The sequence below is a fragment of the Lytechinus variegatus genome, chromosome 1 (genome assembly GCF_018143015.1).
Source record: "Lytechinus variegatus isolate NC3 chromosome 1, Lvar_3.0, whole genome shotgun sequence".
NCBI classification, from domain to species: Eukaryota; Metazoa; Echinodermata; class Echinoidea; order Temnopleuroida; family Toxopneustidae; genus Lytechinus; species Lytechinus variegatus.
In genome coordinates, this window is record NC_054740.1 from 55,886,255 (window position 1) to 55,903,531 (window position 17,277).

General features: G+C 36.7%; 1 protein-coding gene across 11 annotated transcripts in view; it reads left to right on the top strand.

The window, feature by feature from the left end:
- Positions 1-17,277, top strand: part of LOC121417485 (neurabin-1-like) — a 96,844-nt gene that overhangs the window by 50,411 nt on the left and 29,156 nt on the right. For all 11 annotated transcript variants that reach the window (XM_041611208.1, XM_041611234.1, XM_041611241.1 and 8 more), the window contains 3 exons: positions 1,541-1,758; positions 11,402-11,498; positions 16,400-16,517. In XM_041611208.1, coding sequence (XP_041467142.1) covers positions 1,541-1,758; positions 11,402-11,498; positions 16,400-16,517 — 433 coding nt within the window. The remainder of the gene's footprint in view (positions 1-1,540; positions 1,759-11,401; positions 11,499-16,399; positions 16,518-17,277) is intronic.

A 17,277-nucleotide genomic window follows, 5' to 3' on the forward strand; every position in this document is an offset into this window, starting at 1 on the left:
CTTTTCCCACCCAGGTAATATCAAGACATATTCAGTCATGACTCACCCAGCCAAATCTTGCACCAGATTGTGATCCCTGAGGCTAAATCTTCTCAAGCATTTTTAAGTGATGAAATGAAAAAAAAAGAGAACTTGACCCTGATAATGATAGTAGTTATGATGATGATGATGATGATGATGATGATGATGGTGGTGGTGGTGGTGGTGGTGGTGGTGGTGGTGGTGGTGGTGGTGTGGTGGTGGTGGTGATGGTGATGGTGATGGTGATGGTGATGGTGGTCGTGGTGGTGGTGATGATGATAATAATGATATACCGTAGTGTATTTGTATAGCACTTAATACATGGTGTTTCTAAGCGCTTTACAAAGTGATTAAGTAGCATACATTAATATAATTGAACATTTAACAAGAGAAGGAAATGTACTGAGTAAATTATTATCATATCACAAATTACAAATTACAAGAGTTGGAATTACTAAATAATGATAATAAAAAAAGCAATAGAATTTATTAATCCAACAGCTAGAATACTTAACATAATGAATTACTATACATACAATGATATATATATTCAAGTAATAAAGCAATACAATTGCTACACATGCACAAATAAAAAATAAAGGAATATACGTTTGATATTGACAAGATTAAAATTAAAGACCATAAGACAAATAACCCTGGGCCGAAAAGCTACATGTAATTTGCTGTGCACAATTATCTCTTGACACAGCTACAGATATCATGGACCTGATACAAGATTATGTGGTATATACCGAATGTGCATACAAATGTTTGTGCCTGTTACCAATTGAAACTCCTCTTTTTCTGAGAAAAGGTATTTCCTCACTAGTTTTTATTTGATTAGAGATTCCTAGGGCTCCTGTAGTTAGGTTTCAGGATTGACTTCTGAAGAAGAATGCAATGGGAGCCAGTATTAGTGCTTATATCATTGAATACAGTGCATCCCAGAAAAAAAGGAAACCGGAATTTCCATGTCTTTTTTTCTTTAAAGGCAAATAAATTATATTTCATTTACATAGTAATACAATTTATACATTTATTCCTCCGTATTTTGATACCTAACATGGGATGAACACTTCACGCATCAATAGACGAGTTAACTTTCAAATTTTAATGTCAAAACCAGATTGCACAGAAAAATTTCACAAGCTTGATTCAAGATACGATGACTGCTAATTTGACATTTGACTCAATAGTATATCTTTTTGTATTCTTCGTTAAGATTCTCCATGGATTCAGATTCAAACGTGAGTTTCTGCGCAAATTGTTTCTGATATGACTGAATATTTATTGTTTGTAAATCTGCCATGCATGAACGATTTGCCTAGCTGTTGGTTTCAAATTGGAGATGAGATTCCAGTCTTGCCATGAGTATCAAATTTATAGTAGAAACATGTTTAATAATTGTGATATTTATCTCTGTAAACGGGTTTCCTTTTTTTGTGGGATGCAATGTATATTTCAGTTTTCCTGTCAATGGCCTGAATCTAGAAAACTTAAATTTTGTTTTTGTTTGTAGGCTCTGCAGGCACAGGGCTGGGAGGCGGAGGAGAAGCGTTTAAAGAACCACATAGAAGCTCAGGATCGACGGATGGCCGTCCTGGAGTCGGGGTTGGAGAAGATACAGACGGAGATTGACAGCATGAAGAACGCACTCAACGATTCAAGAGAACAACATGCCGGTTTGGAAAAGAAATATCACAAAGCCAAGAAACTCATCAAGGACCTTCAAGCGAGGTAGGTCAAAGGATTTGTGAAGATTTCACCCTCCAGGTATGTGGGCGCATCGTGGTCTTGTGGTTCCAACTCCCGCCTTTCAAGCAGAGGGTCGTAGGTTCGAATCCCAGCCATGACGTGTTTTCCTTCAGCAAGAAATTTATCCACACTGTGCTGCACTCGACCCAGGTGAGGTGAATGGGTACCCGACAGGATTAATTCCTTGAATGCACGAGTGCTGAAAGGCAGCTCGAGCTAAAGCCGGGGTAATGATAATAACAATGCGCCTCGAAATAGATTGTGTTTAGATAGAAAGCGCAATACAAATGCCTATTATTATTATGCTTGAGTTTCACGATTGATTGTACTATAGTCAATGCAATCAAGCTTTAAAAAAATGTTCTATAAATGATATGAGTACGGCTGTAGCTGAGCTGCCATATAGGCCAAATAAACGTTCATGGAATAAATCCTAGCAGATACCCATTCAGCTCACCTAGGTCGAGCGCAGCACAGTGTAGATCGATTTCTTCCTGAAGGAAGGCACGCCATGCTGGGATTTGAACCCATGTCCTTCTTCTGACTGAATGAGAGTGGTAACCACTAGACCACGCCGCCTGCATGACACCGCGGTTTACAGTCACTTGCTAAAGAGTGTTGTTCATTTACCATATTCTGCTCTTAGCCAATTAGATACAATGATTTCAGTAGCTTATAACATTTTTTCAATGAAGTCACTGACAAATCACTTCATGAAACAGTTTCCCCATCTGAAAATATTGCTTAACTGTAGTGAAAAGTACAAAGTGAGTGATTTTTTTTTACAGAACCTTGAGAACTCCATTTTGCACCTCAAGGGGATAACTTTATTCTCTACTTCCTGCTGTAAATTCTGTCAGATGATACAAAATATGGGTTGACTTTTAATGTAAAAATCATTAAACATTAAAGTTGCACAAAGTTTCTTTGTCCCAGGTGGCTTTTTTTGTCTCTTCATTTCCTCTCTTATTGATACTGTCTGATTAATTTATGCATTTATTCCTTTTCCTGTTTGTCCTGTGATTCCCACCATCCTGTCACTGATTGAAATGAAGTAGTATTCCTGTGGGCAGAACAATGACGCTGTCAATGTCAGTGTGTTATTCAAGAGAAAGGAAAGCTTTCAAGAGATGTTGTTCTTAGGAATCCAAGCTGTCCTTGTTTGGGGCAAGGTTGGGCCTTGGTAGTCTTCAAGGAGATGGAGGAGAAGATGAAAAAACACCTTGCAGCATTCTCGTCATGGAGGAGAAAAGGATTAACCCACAAAGGGTCGGCTAACTAGGAACTCCTCAGTCAGGATTGAGGCTAAGCCGCCTTTCTTTCACAGCAATGTTGACATCAACACCACGCTGCGTCATGTTCCCAGAAGAAGGCCTTTGATCCCCTTTGCAATAGATATAGGAACCTTCTTGCGGTCAGCTGTAAACATGCTATCAATGTAACTTTGTTTTCGAGGAATAAATGTTAAGTGATGTAGAATCTTTGGTTGGATATTGATTCTAAAGTCTGGTGGTTTAGGTTACATTATTTATCCCACTGGCCGACAAATTCATAACGGATACAGTGGACAAGCAGAATTTCGGGGTGGCTCCATCCATTTTCAGCCGCTCCAGACAATGGACGAAATGGGCGAAACAATGAAATCACAGTGGACGGACGCTTGATGGATATAGAGCGTATGAAACACGTATGCAAAGAGTACACAACAGATACATAAGAAGAAGAAGAAGAGGAGGAGGAGAAGAAGACGAAGAGAAAGAAGAAGAAATATTTTTAACCATTCTAAAATGACATAAAAAGGGGAAAATTAAAATGTAATTAATCATCCCCTCAACGTCATGTGATAACAAGGGTTTTAAAACGACCTAAAAAGGGTAACCTTACCTAGAATGCCTAGAGTACTTTGCCAACACTTGTACAATCAAGTAGTAGGGTTCATGGTTGATTGCTAATTTGACGCATCGCCGATACGTCAGGGAGGTTACAGGCATAGCTCAAGAGCACTCATGACTTCTATGATGTCACATCCTTACATGCTGATGGAGGAGAAGAGAGAGGGAATCATCAAGAGAGGGCAAGAGAAAAAAAAAGGCTGGTTAGACTGACAGACTGATCAGGATGGGGTAAAGAGTGAGAGAGAGATTGTAAGAAATAGGTAGGAAAAATAGAGGAAAACGGAAAGGAGGGCTGGTCAGAGTCAGACTGATAGACAGATCGGGATGGGGTAAAGAGAGAGAGAGAGATTGTAAGAAATAGATAGGAAAAATAGAGGAAAACAGAAAGAAGGGCTGGTCAGAGTCAGACTGACAGACAGATCGGGATGGGGTAAAGAGAGAGAGAGAGATTGTAAGAAATAGATAGGAAAAATAGAGGAAAACGGAAAGGAGGGCTGGTCAGAGTCAGACTGACAGACAGATCGGGATGGGGTAAAGAGAGAGAGAGAGATTGTAAGTAATAGATAGGAAAAATAGAGGAAAATAGAAAGAATGGCTGGTTAGAGTCAGACTGACAGACAGATCGGGATGGGGTAAAGAGTGAGAGAGAGAGATTGTAAGAAATAGATAGGAAAAATAGAGGAAAACGGAAAGGAGGGCTGGTCAGAGTCAGACTGACAGACAGATCGGGATGGGGTAAAGAGAGAGAGAGAGATTGTAAGAAATAGATAGGAAAAATAGAGGAAAACAGAAAGGAGGAGAGAAATGACAGGAAAGAAAAAAAAGAAGAAAATTTGGGAGGGATAAAGGATTGATACAAGGGAAATAAGAGAAGTAGAAATGAGATGAAAAAGGATTTACAGTTGTCGATCTCATGTCTGAGTGCACAGGCAAATTCATGCTCAAATTTTCATGTGATCAAGTTTGCCGTCTTATGATCAAGTTTACCTGCTTCAGGCATTTTGAAAATTCATCCAAATAACACTAACAAGTGATAATATTCAAGCAGTTATTAGTCAGACTTGTGAAACTTTGAAAGACATTAGTTTACATTACAAAGATCTTGTTGAAAATATCCTTAACATATGTATGTGTATTGTACTTCATACTGTTCATGTAGATAAAAAGCACCCAGGAAGAAAAAAAAACAATTTTCAGACATTGTAAGACATGATTGATGGAAGATCATTTAATTTTGTTGTTGGAGATTCTAATTGTAACGCATGCAGTGTACAGAATAAATTTGAACTATGTTTCTTATATAATTTTTGGCCTTTTAAAAGCACTAAATATTGACTTACAGGTGCAATTTTTTCAGGGCAGCAGTCTTACAGCATATTACAAAAACAAGTAACAAAAAGACCTCACAGTAAAAAGTCAGATCAATTTTAAACAATGCCTTTAACTGGATCGGGAGATTGTTAAGATTCTCTTTCCTTCTGATGTGATAGATTAAGGTCTCATTTCAAATGACATCCACTCTAAACCTCAGGGTACCTGGCCAGTGTACCTACTGCAGCTAATTGTTTGGATTGCCATTTTAGAAACACATTATAAAAAGGAACCTCGGTTAATTCAAAGCTGTCAAGAGACATCAGCTATGGCTTGGGGGATACAATAGGATGGAGATAGAGTTTGGCATGGTTCAATGATAGCAGATATTGAGATGCTGCTAACAAATGATTAAATGTTTGTAAAAAAAAAATTGTGAATTTTTGTTTTATTTCACTTGTGATGGTTAAGATGGTAAAAGCAGCATCACTCACAGGTAATGTTTCTGAATAAGAGGAAATATGAGACTCGTTAAAGTATGAGATTAATTAGACAACTACAAAAATCCCAATTATTTTTCTTTAAAAAAAGATTGGGTGTCCCTTTTTAGGACCAACATATGCCCACAAAAAGATTATGTGGTGTACCATGAAACTCACTACACCTTCTTCTTCTTCTTCGCCATGGAAACCTTCAGAAGTTACAAGTTCAATATGATATTGATTAGAGTGTGTTCTTACTGTATATAGCACACATGTCTGTCAGATATGGCACTCCTGGGCCCTGTCTTACAAAGAGTTATGATCGATCCAATCAATCACAACTATGGATGGCCAAAAACGTCAATCTTTAAAATAAAAATGCAAATTCGTTCAAAATATTTTCTAGATGTGATGTATTTTCATACATTTATCTTTCTCTTGAAGATTCAGTATGATTCTTTTTGTTTTAACCCTATCTAGGCCGGGGTATTTTGGGAATTCATAAGGCGGGGGGGGGGCCTCCCAGGCCCCCCCTTAAGATCTCAGCCGTCGACCGCGCGATCGCGCCGAAAATTGGCACGCAGTTTGCCTGGGACATAACCTACAAGATTGTATAGTAATTTATTTCATGCGAATTGCTATTGAGTGATTATGCTAATTTATGCGTAATTAGTATGCGAAATCATACTTTTACCTCTAACTCCCTGAATAAAGCTCCAAATGTACTAATTTTTGGTATACAAATTCTTTGTGGTGTTTTTAGCAAGTGTAGATGAAAAAAATTGCGATATCAAATCATTTTCTTATGTATTATATTGTTTTTTGCAATTTCTTATGTATTTCTTTGTTTTTTGACCTTTTGTTTTTCATTGTTTTTTCAATGAAATTTGTTGGGGACTCTTCTGTGATCATAAAAAGCATAAAATAAATATATTTAGACCAACAAAACTAAAAATAATCATACATTTATGAATTTTGGTTGAAAACGCAATTTGCATTGACTTTGTACACGAAATCACGTTTTGAGCAATTTTTGGTCCGACATGCACTTACATAATGTTGCGTAATTTCGGAACCACGTACCCGGGTGACGCCAAATTGGTCTCAAAAGTTGCGCAAGACTTGAAAGTAAAAAGTCAGCGAGCGGCGCGGTCAAAAAATTTCGCATGGCGAAATTATCGCGCGATTCGTTGAGGGGGGGGGCCTCTGAGGCCCCCCCCCCCGGCCTAGATAGGGTTAAGGAGATTGTGTGAATTCCCTGTAGAAAAAAATTATGACACTGATGGATTTCCATAGTTATGATCAATTGGATCTATCGTAACTCTTTGTAAGGCGGGGTCCTGTTGCTGCAAAGGTATAAACCCAGCATTAGCATAGTTTCTTAGAAGGTGCTTTAGTATTTCAAGGATCAAACTAATGTCTGGTGGCCATTTACCAAACCTGGGTTGTGTGTGGCAAAATGCAGGTCAAGGCCTTGCCATCGAATGTTGGTGCCGTGGGAGGATTAGAACCCGGGACCTTGTGATCTATAGCCTGGAGACATATCCACTAGACCACAACACATATTAGATTTGATGAATCAATAATGCTACCATATGATGGTAAAACTTCCAGTGGGTTCATTACATTTAATAAGAAAAATCCCCCAAATTGACAAGATACCTGCATATATTGGTGATATCTAGCCCTATAGATATCCACAAGACATTTAGAGAAGATAATGTACATGTATGTCACAAATCATCCACTAAATTGAAATTTGTATTGATTCAGTGACCTTGTGTATCAAATATTGAAAAAGAAAGGGTTATTATCCCATTTCTTAAATTATTTTGTACCTGTTGATTTTCTCCTGGCATACAAAATGAGGTTCCCAAGGCCAAATTGAATTTGAAGGCTGACTGTGGTAATGTGAAGAACATTTTGATGAGATTCATTTCATTAGCCAATAGGTTGTATGGTATGGTCCTTGAGAGGGGGGTGCTTGTGAGATGGGTGGCCAGTGAAGACGTCATCTTATGTTGATCAGTCTACAGTCTAGGATGACAGGATGTGTTTGAGATGGCTAGTCAGTCAAGACGTCATGTTATGTTCATTGGTATAGAGTCTCGGCTGACAAGAAGTGTTTGAGATGTGAGATGGGTAACCAGTCATCCTGTGTTCATTGGTCTACAGTCTCGGGTGACAAGAAGTGTTTGAGGTGGGTCGCCAGGCAAGACGTCATCCTATGTTGATCGGTCTACAGTCTAGGTTGACAGGAAGTGATTGAGATGGGTAGCCAGTCAAGACGTCATCCTGTGTTGACCAGTCTAGAGTCTGGTGTGACAACAAGTGTTTGAGATCGGGATGGGACTAAAGTGAGTCACAGCTGGGTCTTCTTCTATGTTCACTTAAGCATACTTCAGACTCACCAGGGTCATGCATGCTTCATTGGGGGAAATGGTCTCGCAGACATAGGCAAGCCAGTCGCCTGTTACGTCATACACAATCGCTCTCTTCCCAGAAGACGAACTTTGGTAGGAATGTGTGAGTCTTGGAATGTTAAGTGTTTTTTTAATATCCCTCTTGACTGCTGAATTGTTGAACTCTCAGAGGGTTTAATTTAGATAACATCTTAGGAGCATATTTCATGAAGCAGATAGTCACAGATATTTCACTGATAACTTTTATAAGCTACTGAAATCCTTGCATCTGATTGGCTGAGAGCAACCACTGTCAAGATGCCTGAGGAAACAGTATTGTATAATCCGTGCATTTTGTTATTTTATAGAAAAAAAATTGTAGTTCTGATACATTTTATTCAATTATAGCAACTTTTCAAAAGATATAAAGCACAATGATAAAAGAAAGAAGAGAGAGAAAAACAAATACATGTTGGGGGTGTAAAAATAGAAAATAAATAAAAAAAATAATGAATTATGAAGCTTTGATAGGCCATCTAATCAATGGTGCATTACACATTACATGAGGTGTTAACTTGACATCAGATACCCTGGACTGCAATTGATTTAAAGTAAGGTGTTAACCTATTGGTGTTGACTTCTTGATTTTTCACTCCGTTTGTTTAGCATCATTAGCCTAGGAAATCATCAAGAAGGGATGAACTTTGGTTGTTGAAGCAATGATGGGTTTGGAATAGAAAAATTTCTTCACATCAGACGTATGGTCTTTCCATCAAGGGTCATCTCTCCGGGTACATTAAATCACCCCTTTATGTTTCATAGATAGATTTAAGAATTGATTACAAACAATGACATTCATTTTAATAATGAAAACACTGTGTTCTGGTGTCTTGGGGATGTTTTGCAATACCTTTCACAATAGAGGCACTTCTGGCATTGCAGACGTCATCAGCATCAAGCAAGGGGAACTTTCCACTTTGGAAATAACGCTTTATGTCATTTATTGGCAATCTCATTATGCTTCAATCGACTTATAAATAGATATTTTAAACCGTAACACTGCAAGTGATGTTCATTTTGTTTTGATCATCACCAAATGCTTCTCTAAGAGAACAGTTGGGACGATTGGCCCTTGAGGTAGACAGTTCCATATAAAGATGGCGGAAGTGCTTTACTTTGTTTTGACTGGAAGGTTGGCTCATGTGTCAATCTGGAGATGTAGTTTAATTGATGTAAGGCGGCGTGAGTGATTGGTTTAATAAGATGTCTGCTAGCTCTGGGCTTCCTGGCTGGTTTGCTCTTTAGAAACCATTTTGGAGATTGCAGTTTTGATTTGTTCCTGATGTATGCACTGTCCGTTGAGACATTGTTATTTACAGACTGCTGAAGTCATGAATTAGTGGGTCATGACATTAAGTTTTAGCGTTTAATTATTCAAGAAATGCTGCTTGAGAGAAAGGAGATGTGTCGTTCGATTGTTAAGACAGATTGATCTTACTGTACAACAGTAGTGAAAGACACTGTGATGTGTTTTCCCCTCTCTGTGAATCCTCTGGTTATTTTTGTGAAGAAGTTCCAGATGAAAAAGTGTGTAAATGTCTAACAAAGAGTTACAATTGATCCAATCAGTTGTAACTCTATGGAAATCCACCAGTGTCATAATTTTTTGTACTGGAAATTTGCACGTCCTTTGTAATCAAAGAGAAGCACAGTGAATTTTTGAAGAAAACTATGAATGCATGAATATACATCAGAGTTAGAAAATATTTTGAACAAACATGCATAATAGATATTGACGTTGCTGACCTTCCATAGTTGTGATTGATCAGATCACTCACAACTCATGATGTGAATTAGAGATCTAGGCCGAAGTTCTGAACACCTTCTAGATATTTGAGGCATTAGGTATAGAGCTGGCATTAGAATTATCTTTCTTAACCATGTTTCATTACAGTTTATTTTTGTGCATTTTCCATTAATTGTTACAATTCTGAGTTTTGAAGATGAGCTTGAGGACAAGATCACAAGTTTTCCCAGTGGATGTCGTATTTATGATCGTTGCTCCGGTACTTGAAGCTCAGCGATCGACCGTGGTGGTGGTTATGATGCTTTATCATACAGAGTAGTCAATGCAATCGATTGTAGAAAGGAACCACGCGATCAATCGCTAACCGTTGTGAAACAGGGGTCAGGTTTGATTGAGATGAATTCTGATGGGACATATAGCTGCCCACAACAGAACAGAAGTCTTTACTGCACAATTAGTCTAGATATATAGGTCACTAAATCGTGCTCATTATTCGCCTCGCTTGAAACGGAGGATGGATTGTTCGGAGATCGGATGAATTAAAAACTGAGAGGCGAGAGAAGGTGTTTCTGTGAATCAATCTGAATTGGTGAAGAATCGGCTGAAATAGGAGCAATAGTTTGCAGGCAAATGAAATTATAGGTCTTCGGATTGAGGCCCTTGTAATACATCCCCCTTCTTGTTGTCTCCAAGTTGGTGTGATCACCTTCCATCTATTCTTCATCTGTCATTCGTCTCCCTCCCTTCTCCCTGCCTTGTTCTCTTTCTCCCTCCCTATCTCTCTCGTTCTCTCACCCCCTTTTTTCTCGCTCTCTCACCCCTCTCTCTCCCTCTCACACACACACACACACACACCTTGACTCTTTCTCCCTTCTCTTCTTTTCTTAGACCTTGATTCTCTTTGTTTTTCATGGAACAATCAATATCCCATCTTTTTTTCCATCTGAATTTCTCTCCTTGTAACTTTCTGTCATTCCTACTGTGTCATATCAGACTGAAATATAGGCCATTTGCCACTCACTTAAGCTAAGGATTGATATGTCGGTATGTTATTCAAAACAAGAGAAAGTATAACTATATATATAAAGAAAAAAAAACAGATGTTTTTTGTGTTGTTATACAGTGATGTTTTTATTTCTTGTTTCCCCTGGTATTTCTATCAATATATATGCATAATCTGTCAAAGTTCATGTTTCATTATTTTTAATCGATTAAAAATTCCTTATTATACCTAACGAATTCAGGTTTCCATTTCAAAATGATTTGAGTTCCTTGGAATATGTTTCAATATATGTTTCAATACTATGTCAAATCAATGCATTCTGTGCTTGCTTTGTTTGATTTCATTGATAAACTTGAGTTTTCAGGTAATCGTTCATAATGTCTATTCTTGCATGAATTCTTCTATTGTACAATTTCATAATTTCATTGCAAACGCTAAAGTATGTTTCTTAAACTTTCTGAAAGTTTATTTTGGACAATTGCTTGAAAAGGAATGGCATAGATACATTTGAATACAGGGTTGTGCACCCCCTCTTTATTTTATAATTATCATATTTGTGTTATTGTATTATTATCGTATTTCTTCACCATAACACAGGCCAAATAGGATTTTTTTTTAATTCATGCCTCCATAAGTAACTTCATAAATTTGTTGAGAGATTAGATTGTGGAAGTAAATCAAATTAATCCAGCTATATTTTGTTTAACGTCTATTTTGCATTACAGGGAAGAGGAATTAGAGGAAAAAGAACGTCTTCAGAAACAGATTGAGATGGATAAGGATGAGAGGCATGCAAAGGAGGTGGAACACCTCCAAGCAAGGGTAAGTAAGGAATATAGGAGGACATTTCTTGATAAGAAATAATATAAAAAAAGCATGAAGACCAAGAGAGTCCTTGATCATACAGATAATGATCGTATATGAGGGCTCCGTCACATGTTATCCTCTCATGATCTGTTTTATGAGAGCAGGTGTTATTTGTTGATTCTCAATTAAAAAAAACTTAAGGAAATATATAAGATAGGCAGTCAGAAAAAAACTGATGAATTTTTAATTTAAAAGGTGAGCTAATGACTATGGAGAGGAAGGAAATTGATTTTAAAACTCAAGTTTTTCCTGGGAAGCCTTGATAGATAGAGATATTACCTGCCATTTATCAATATTAATAGAAAAACCGTCAAGCAGGAAGTTTTTTTATTTTATTATGATAAGGAATACACCAAAGATCATCAAGTAACTTTGATTCAATGTTATTAAGTTATAGGAAAATTACAACCCATGATAAATAGAAATTTGAAAAAAATATATATATATAATGAACTGTTTGATTTGCATCTCAAAGTAGTTTGCATTTAACTACATGAATTTTGTGAAAATAAGCAAAATGTTCAAATGTAAAGGTGAGTGAATGAATTATTATTGTTATTACTGGTATTTTATTTGGCAGAAAATCAAACAAGTCAAATACAATGATTAAAAAATAATTGTTACAATAATACAAGGTAATACAGTAACACAAAAAATAGTTGAACACTGGATTCACCTGGATGAGCTGCCAGGCGTTAGGCAAAGTTACCAAATAACTATAGTCTATGGACCACCCTAACCCATATGAAATGAATGTAACATAACTTCATAATCTCGAATCCAGTTTTGATGATTTTTTATTTTCTCTTTATTCACATCAAGTCTTTTATGGGGTGGACTTAACCTTTCTTGAGCAATATTTTAATCATTATATTGATTTTTATTCTATTGGAAAGTACTTTTAGATACCAATGACCTTCTGGAGAATTCAAAATATAACATAGGAACATATTTTCTGGAAAGCGTGTTGAATTATTGCAATAAAACTATCAAAATACTATCTCAAGCAGTCCAAAGACCAAAATATGTGACTGTTTACATGTACAAGGTTCTTATTAAGTTACTAGCAATTTCGTCCATTGAAAATTTTTGAGGGGATGAGACAGAAGAAAGGACGGTTTCGGTTGCATAAATGAGATGAGAATGAGACGAAGAGACAAACAAAGACAAGTGGACAATGGGATCGGACCGGAAAGACACTGACAAGAATGGAGATGGGGGTTGTGATGTCAAGCAAGCATCAAGTTTATGTAGGTCAAGGAAAGATGGATGGAGTGACAGATAAGCTTCCAAAATAGATCATTAGGGAGAAAAACATGTCAAACCCTGTTCACAATTTGAAATTAGAGCTTTACTCCCACGTAACATATAACACGGGAGGTTTATCATTGCTGTGGTTCTATTTAATCATTGTCCCCATTGCATAAATAATTACAATGCGTTTGTGGTAAATTTTCCATTTTAGTGTAACTGCCATGGTAAAAGGGCACAGTATCAAAACAAAGTCAAGGTTTCCATGGTAAATACAATATTCAGTATTAAAGTCTTTTATGCAACAGGCGCCCTGTCAAGTCTGTCCAAATTTAACTCATGTTTGGGAAAATTGATTGAAAATACCACCCCTCTAAGAAAAAGATGCATGTTAATTATTATTAATTGATAAGTTAATCAGTCATTAATAAGGCCATTGGAACTCTGGCACAAGGATGCTGGACATTTCCACACCATTTCTAATGATGCCGATTAAAATGTCCTTACCTTTCGAGTGTAAGTAGGGTATCATATTGAGGATGAATTTGATTGAACTAGAATAATTCTGTCAACTGCTTGAGTAGATTGGTTTTATATTACACGGTTGTCGTTTTGACATAATGAATGCAAAACTGGTTCTTATGTCAGTTTTGTGTGCTTACTTCGATATTAGGTCAAACTCTCGAGGCTCTCTCCCTCTTTTTAGATTAGTATAGTTTTTCATACAAACGTCGGGATAACCTTGAATAAAAGTCCACAGAGAGCTAGATATTTGCTGCGCTGCTATCTTACATGTAACCATCTCCCACAGGGAAACTGCCCACTGATGTCAGTGTAAATTCTAATCTTCTAATTTGTTCAGCTTTCCTTATGGCCTCTTCCAGTTTTTCTTTGGGGTGAAATTGAAAATTGTGTCAAATAGTTTCAGAGGGAATGTATATGTTCATATTTTGTCACAGACACCATGTATCCTTGTTTACACCAGGATTTCAAATGAACAAATATTATTTACAGTTTTTCTGTTTTATACTTCACCTCTTTTAATTTAACTTAATTTAAACAAATGTGAATGGGCTTACACTATTATTACCATACTGTATTTTCATATTTTACAATAGTTTGTCTGATAGTTTAAGCGATAACAGGGTGATATTTTTTATTTCATTTGTTTAATTATCATTTTTTTATTTATTTTGTTTTTGTTGTTTTTCATTCTTTCTTTTTTTCTTTTTTTTCTTTATTTATTTATGTATTTATTTATTCATTCATTCATTCAATCATTAATTTTTTAATTTATTTATTTATTCATTTATTTATCTATTTTTTTTTTTTGGGGGGTCATATGTCAGTAAAGTAGTTACAGCCCTATAAAGTCACTATCTTTCATAGCAATAGCTAGCATGGGTGAAGAAGGACTACAGATAGCTCATATCCGAACAGACACATGAAATGACATTAGAAAAAGAAAACAATTCTGCATTTGTGATTGATTGTGAAGGGCATCTTTCACACAATTTGCAGAACGCAAAACAACTATGAACACTTTAGATCCACTCGTCCAGATGAAGAAAAAATGGTGAGGCATATCGTCTTGATGGTTTAATGGGAAAAAAAAGACATTGCTCCCGGCTCTAACATATAATTTGATTGGATGGAGGCTCCTCAGTCCATGGTCAGATATGAGCGAGGGATAGGGACAGATATTAGGTGGTTTCGAACCGCCTCGATCATAAGAATCCCTGTTATATTACAAAGACATTTTTAGGCTAAAAAATACCCATTAATTATTCCTGCATTCACACCGCCCCGAAACATATACTTCGGGATAAGTTCCTGAAGTTACAAGCATGCGCAGTATGGTCTGATAAGCAGGCAAGGCGCTAGATTCAAAATCACTAGCCCAGCAGCCACCCACGGCGCCCCTGCACCCCTGCACCCAACGACACGCTTGGCTAAAAATTCCCGTAAATTGCTTTCACATTGCCAAAATACCTGTGACCTTGGAAAAATCCCAGCAAAAGTTCTTGTAATTTTGACAAGTACCTTCTACATGTATGTAGTGGGTATTTCCTTTCGAGGAGATTACGCATAATTTGCTTTGACATTGCCAATATTACCTAGTTATTTCTGATCGGGGTAAATTTCCTGATTAGAAAATACCTGGAACTGACGAACTTCGAGGCGGTCCGAAACCACCTAGAGAGAGTGAGGATGGGAGAGAGGGAGAGAAATGGGAGCAGTGGATAGATCGATAGAAAAAAAAATGAGTTATTGGTTGAATTGAGAAGTTGATACCAATACCTGGCCATTTATCCTCGGTCAGTGACCAGCGAAGGATTGTGCTTCCAGCCATCTATCATTGATATTGTCTCTTGTCCCTTTGGCATGTCTTTGAAGGTATAACTGCAGCCTCTTTTTTTAATAAACAAGAATTAATGGTTGTTTTTGTTCTCAGTTTCTCAAATCAAGATATTGTCCTTTCCTGTGTCTCTTTTCTCTCTCATCTGTTCTACTCCTTGGCCCCGTCTTACAAAGAATTGTGATTGATCCGTTCAATCGCAACTATGGAAAGCCAGCAAAGTCAACATTTAAAATGCATGTTTGTTACAAAAAAAAGAGATATGAATGTATGTCCATAAATTCATTGATTTTTTGACAATTTGGTGTGATCTCCTTTGTTTACAAAGGACATTTTGCAAATTTCCTGTAGAAAAAAATTATGACACTGATGGATTTCCAGAGTTACGATTGATTGGATCAATCGTAACTCTTTGTAAGACGGGGCCAAGGTCCATGTTATTTTTTTTTTCTCTCATTTTCATTTTTTTAAAATCTTGGTTCCCCAGAAAACTTGTAGTAGAAGTAATTACATTAATAATCATTTTCAGTTATTTGAAGATAATTTTCTCTCTCTATCTTTCTCATATGCCATATCTCTCTTTTTTTAATGGTGTAAACATCTTTTAATGTCATCTCATATGCTCTGCTAATTCCATCTCTACTCCCATTTTCTTTCCGTCGTTCATACTCTCATTGTATCCATGCTGCAGCCAACAGCTATTGTTTGACTCGCTCGGAATCAAAACATCTCTATCCCGTTGTTTACAGTTTAATGACTGTCACATGATAACATTAAACCAGTAATCAATGGCAATTAGTCCCCCATTATTACATTGAAGTCAGAACATGAGTACAATGTCCTTCCTTGATGAGAAGTATATCACATAATTAGAAGAAAGCAAAACAAAACAAAACAAAAAACAGAAACAACTTTTTACATTGTCATGTTCGACTTGTGGAAAAAAACATCTATGAATGTATTTCCTGTCTCTATGCTTCTGGATAAGAGTATTAAAAATACTACATTTCAGATAATGCTTGGAATTCTCTTATTTGTAAACTTGCAATTTGGTATCTGCTTTCTATATACACACACAATCATGCCTTTTTCATAAACACTTAGGTATTTACATACAGCTTTCCTTTCTCTTCTTGCCATACAAACTGTCATTTCATATTTGATTGCCCTGCTTATGTTTTCATCAATTTTTATAGGTGTCTCAGTTGAGTCAAACGTTTGGTTTTTATTTGTGTTTTCTCTTCAGATACAACAGTTAGAATCGTCCGTCAGTGGTCAAAACAAATTAACCAATGGTTGGACAGCATCCGCATCACATGGGGAAATAGTTGGGGATTCCCCATCTAGTTCACCGGACAATGGTGGTAAGTTACAGGTGGTGGAGGTATAACAATGCATCGTTCTCTGGTTTTGGTGTCATGACATTCACTCCAGCGATAATTGCTCAAAGGTCACAGCTAATTATATATGCGAGTTGGTTCAAAGGTCTAAATTTGTTGCATATTGGTGTCTGCACAATATTAAGTTCAATCATATGGAATGAATTTCTGATCACGTTAAGCGAGGGCCTGTGTGTCCTTTGGACACGTTAAATTTATAGTCATTATTCTGAACAAAAAAATCTATTATAATCCAAACTCTAACCCTATGCCCTCTAAGTTACTAAGACCTGAGCAAATGTAGCAGGATCCAGCAGATGTCGTGCCACCCTGGTTTTTTCTATGCTTAATTGTCAATTATGATTTTTGAAGAACAGTTTTGCATATCATTTTTCTCATTAGTGTGTCACGAAACATCGCAGCAATAGCCTTTTGCTTTTTTTTAAATAATGCACGAACATCGAGGGTGGGTGGGGGGGCTCCTAGGCCCCGGAGGGTTGCGGTTAAAGAACGGAGAGTGTTATAGACACCTGGAATATTCACAAGTTATTTTTATAAATAGTATTATTAGTCCATTGCACTCATGTTTGATATGCATATTCAAATATATTTTGTCACAGAAGTTTAGAATAGTGTTTACTTGATTTATTAGATTCAATTTAGATTTTAACCACTTGAAGTAAAAAATTATTGCAAAATGTGTTTTTAGTTGAAACATTGTTGCAAACCATGTAAGCGCGTTCTC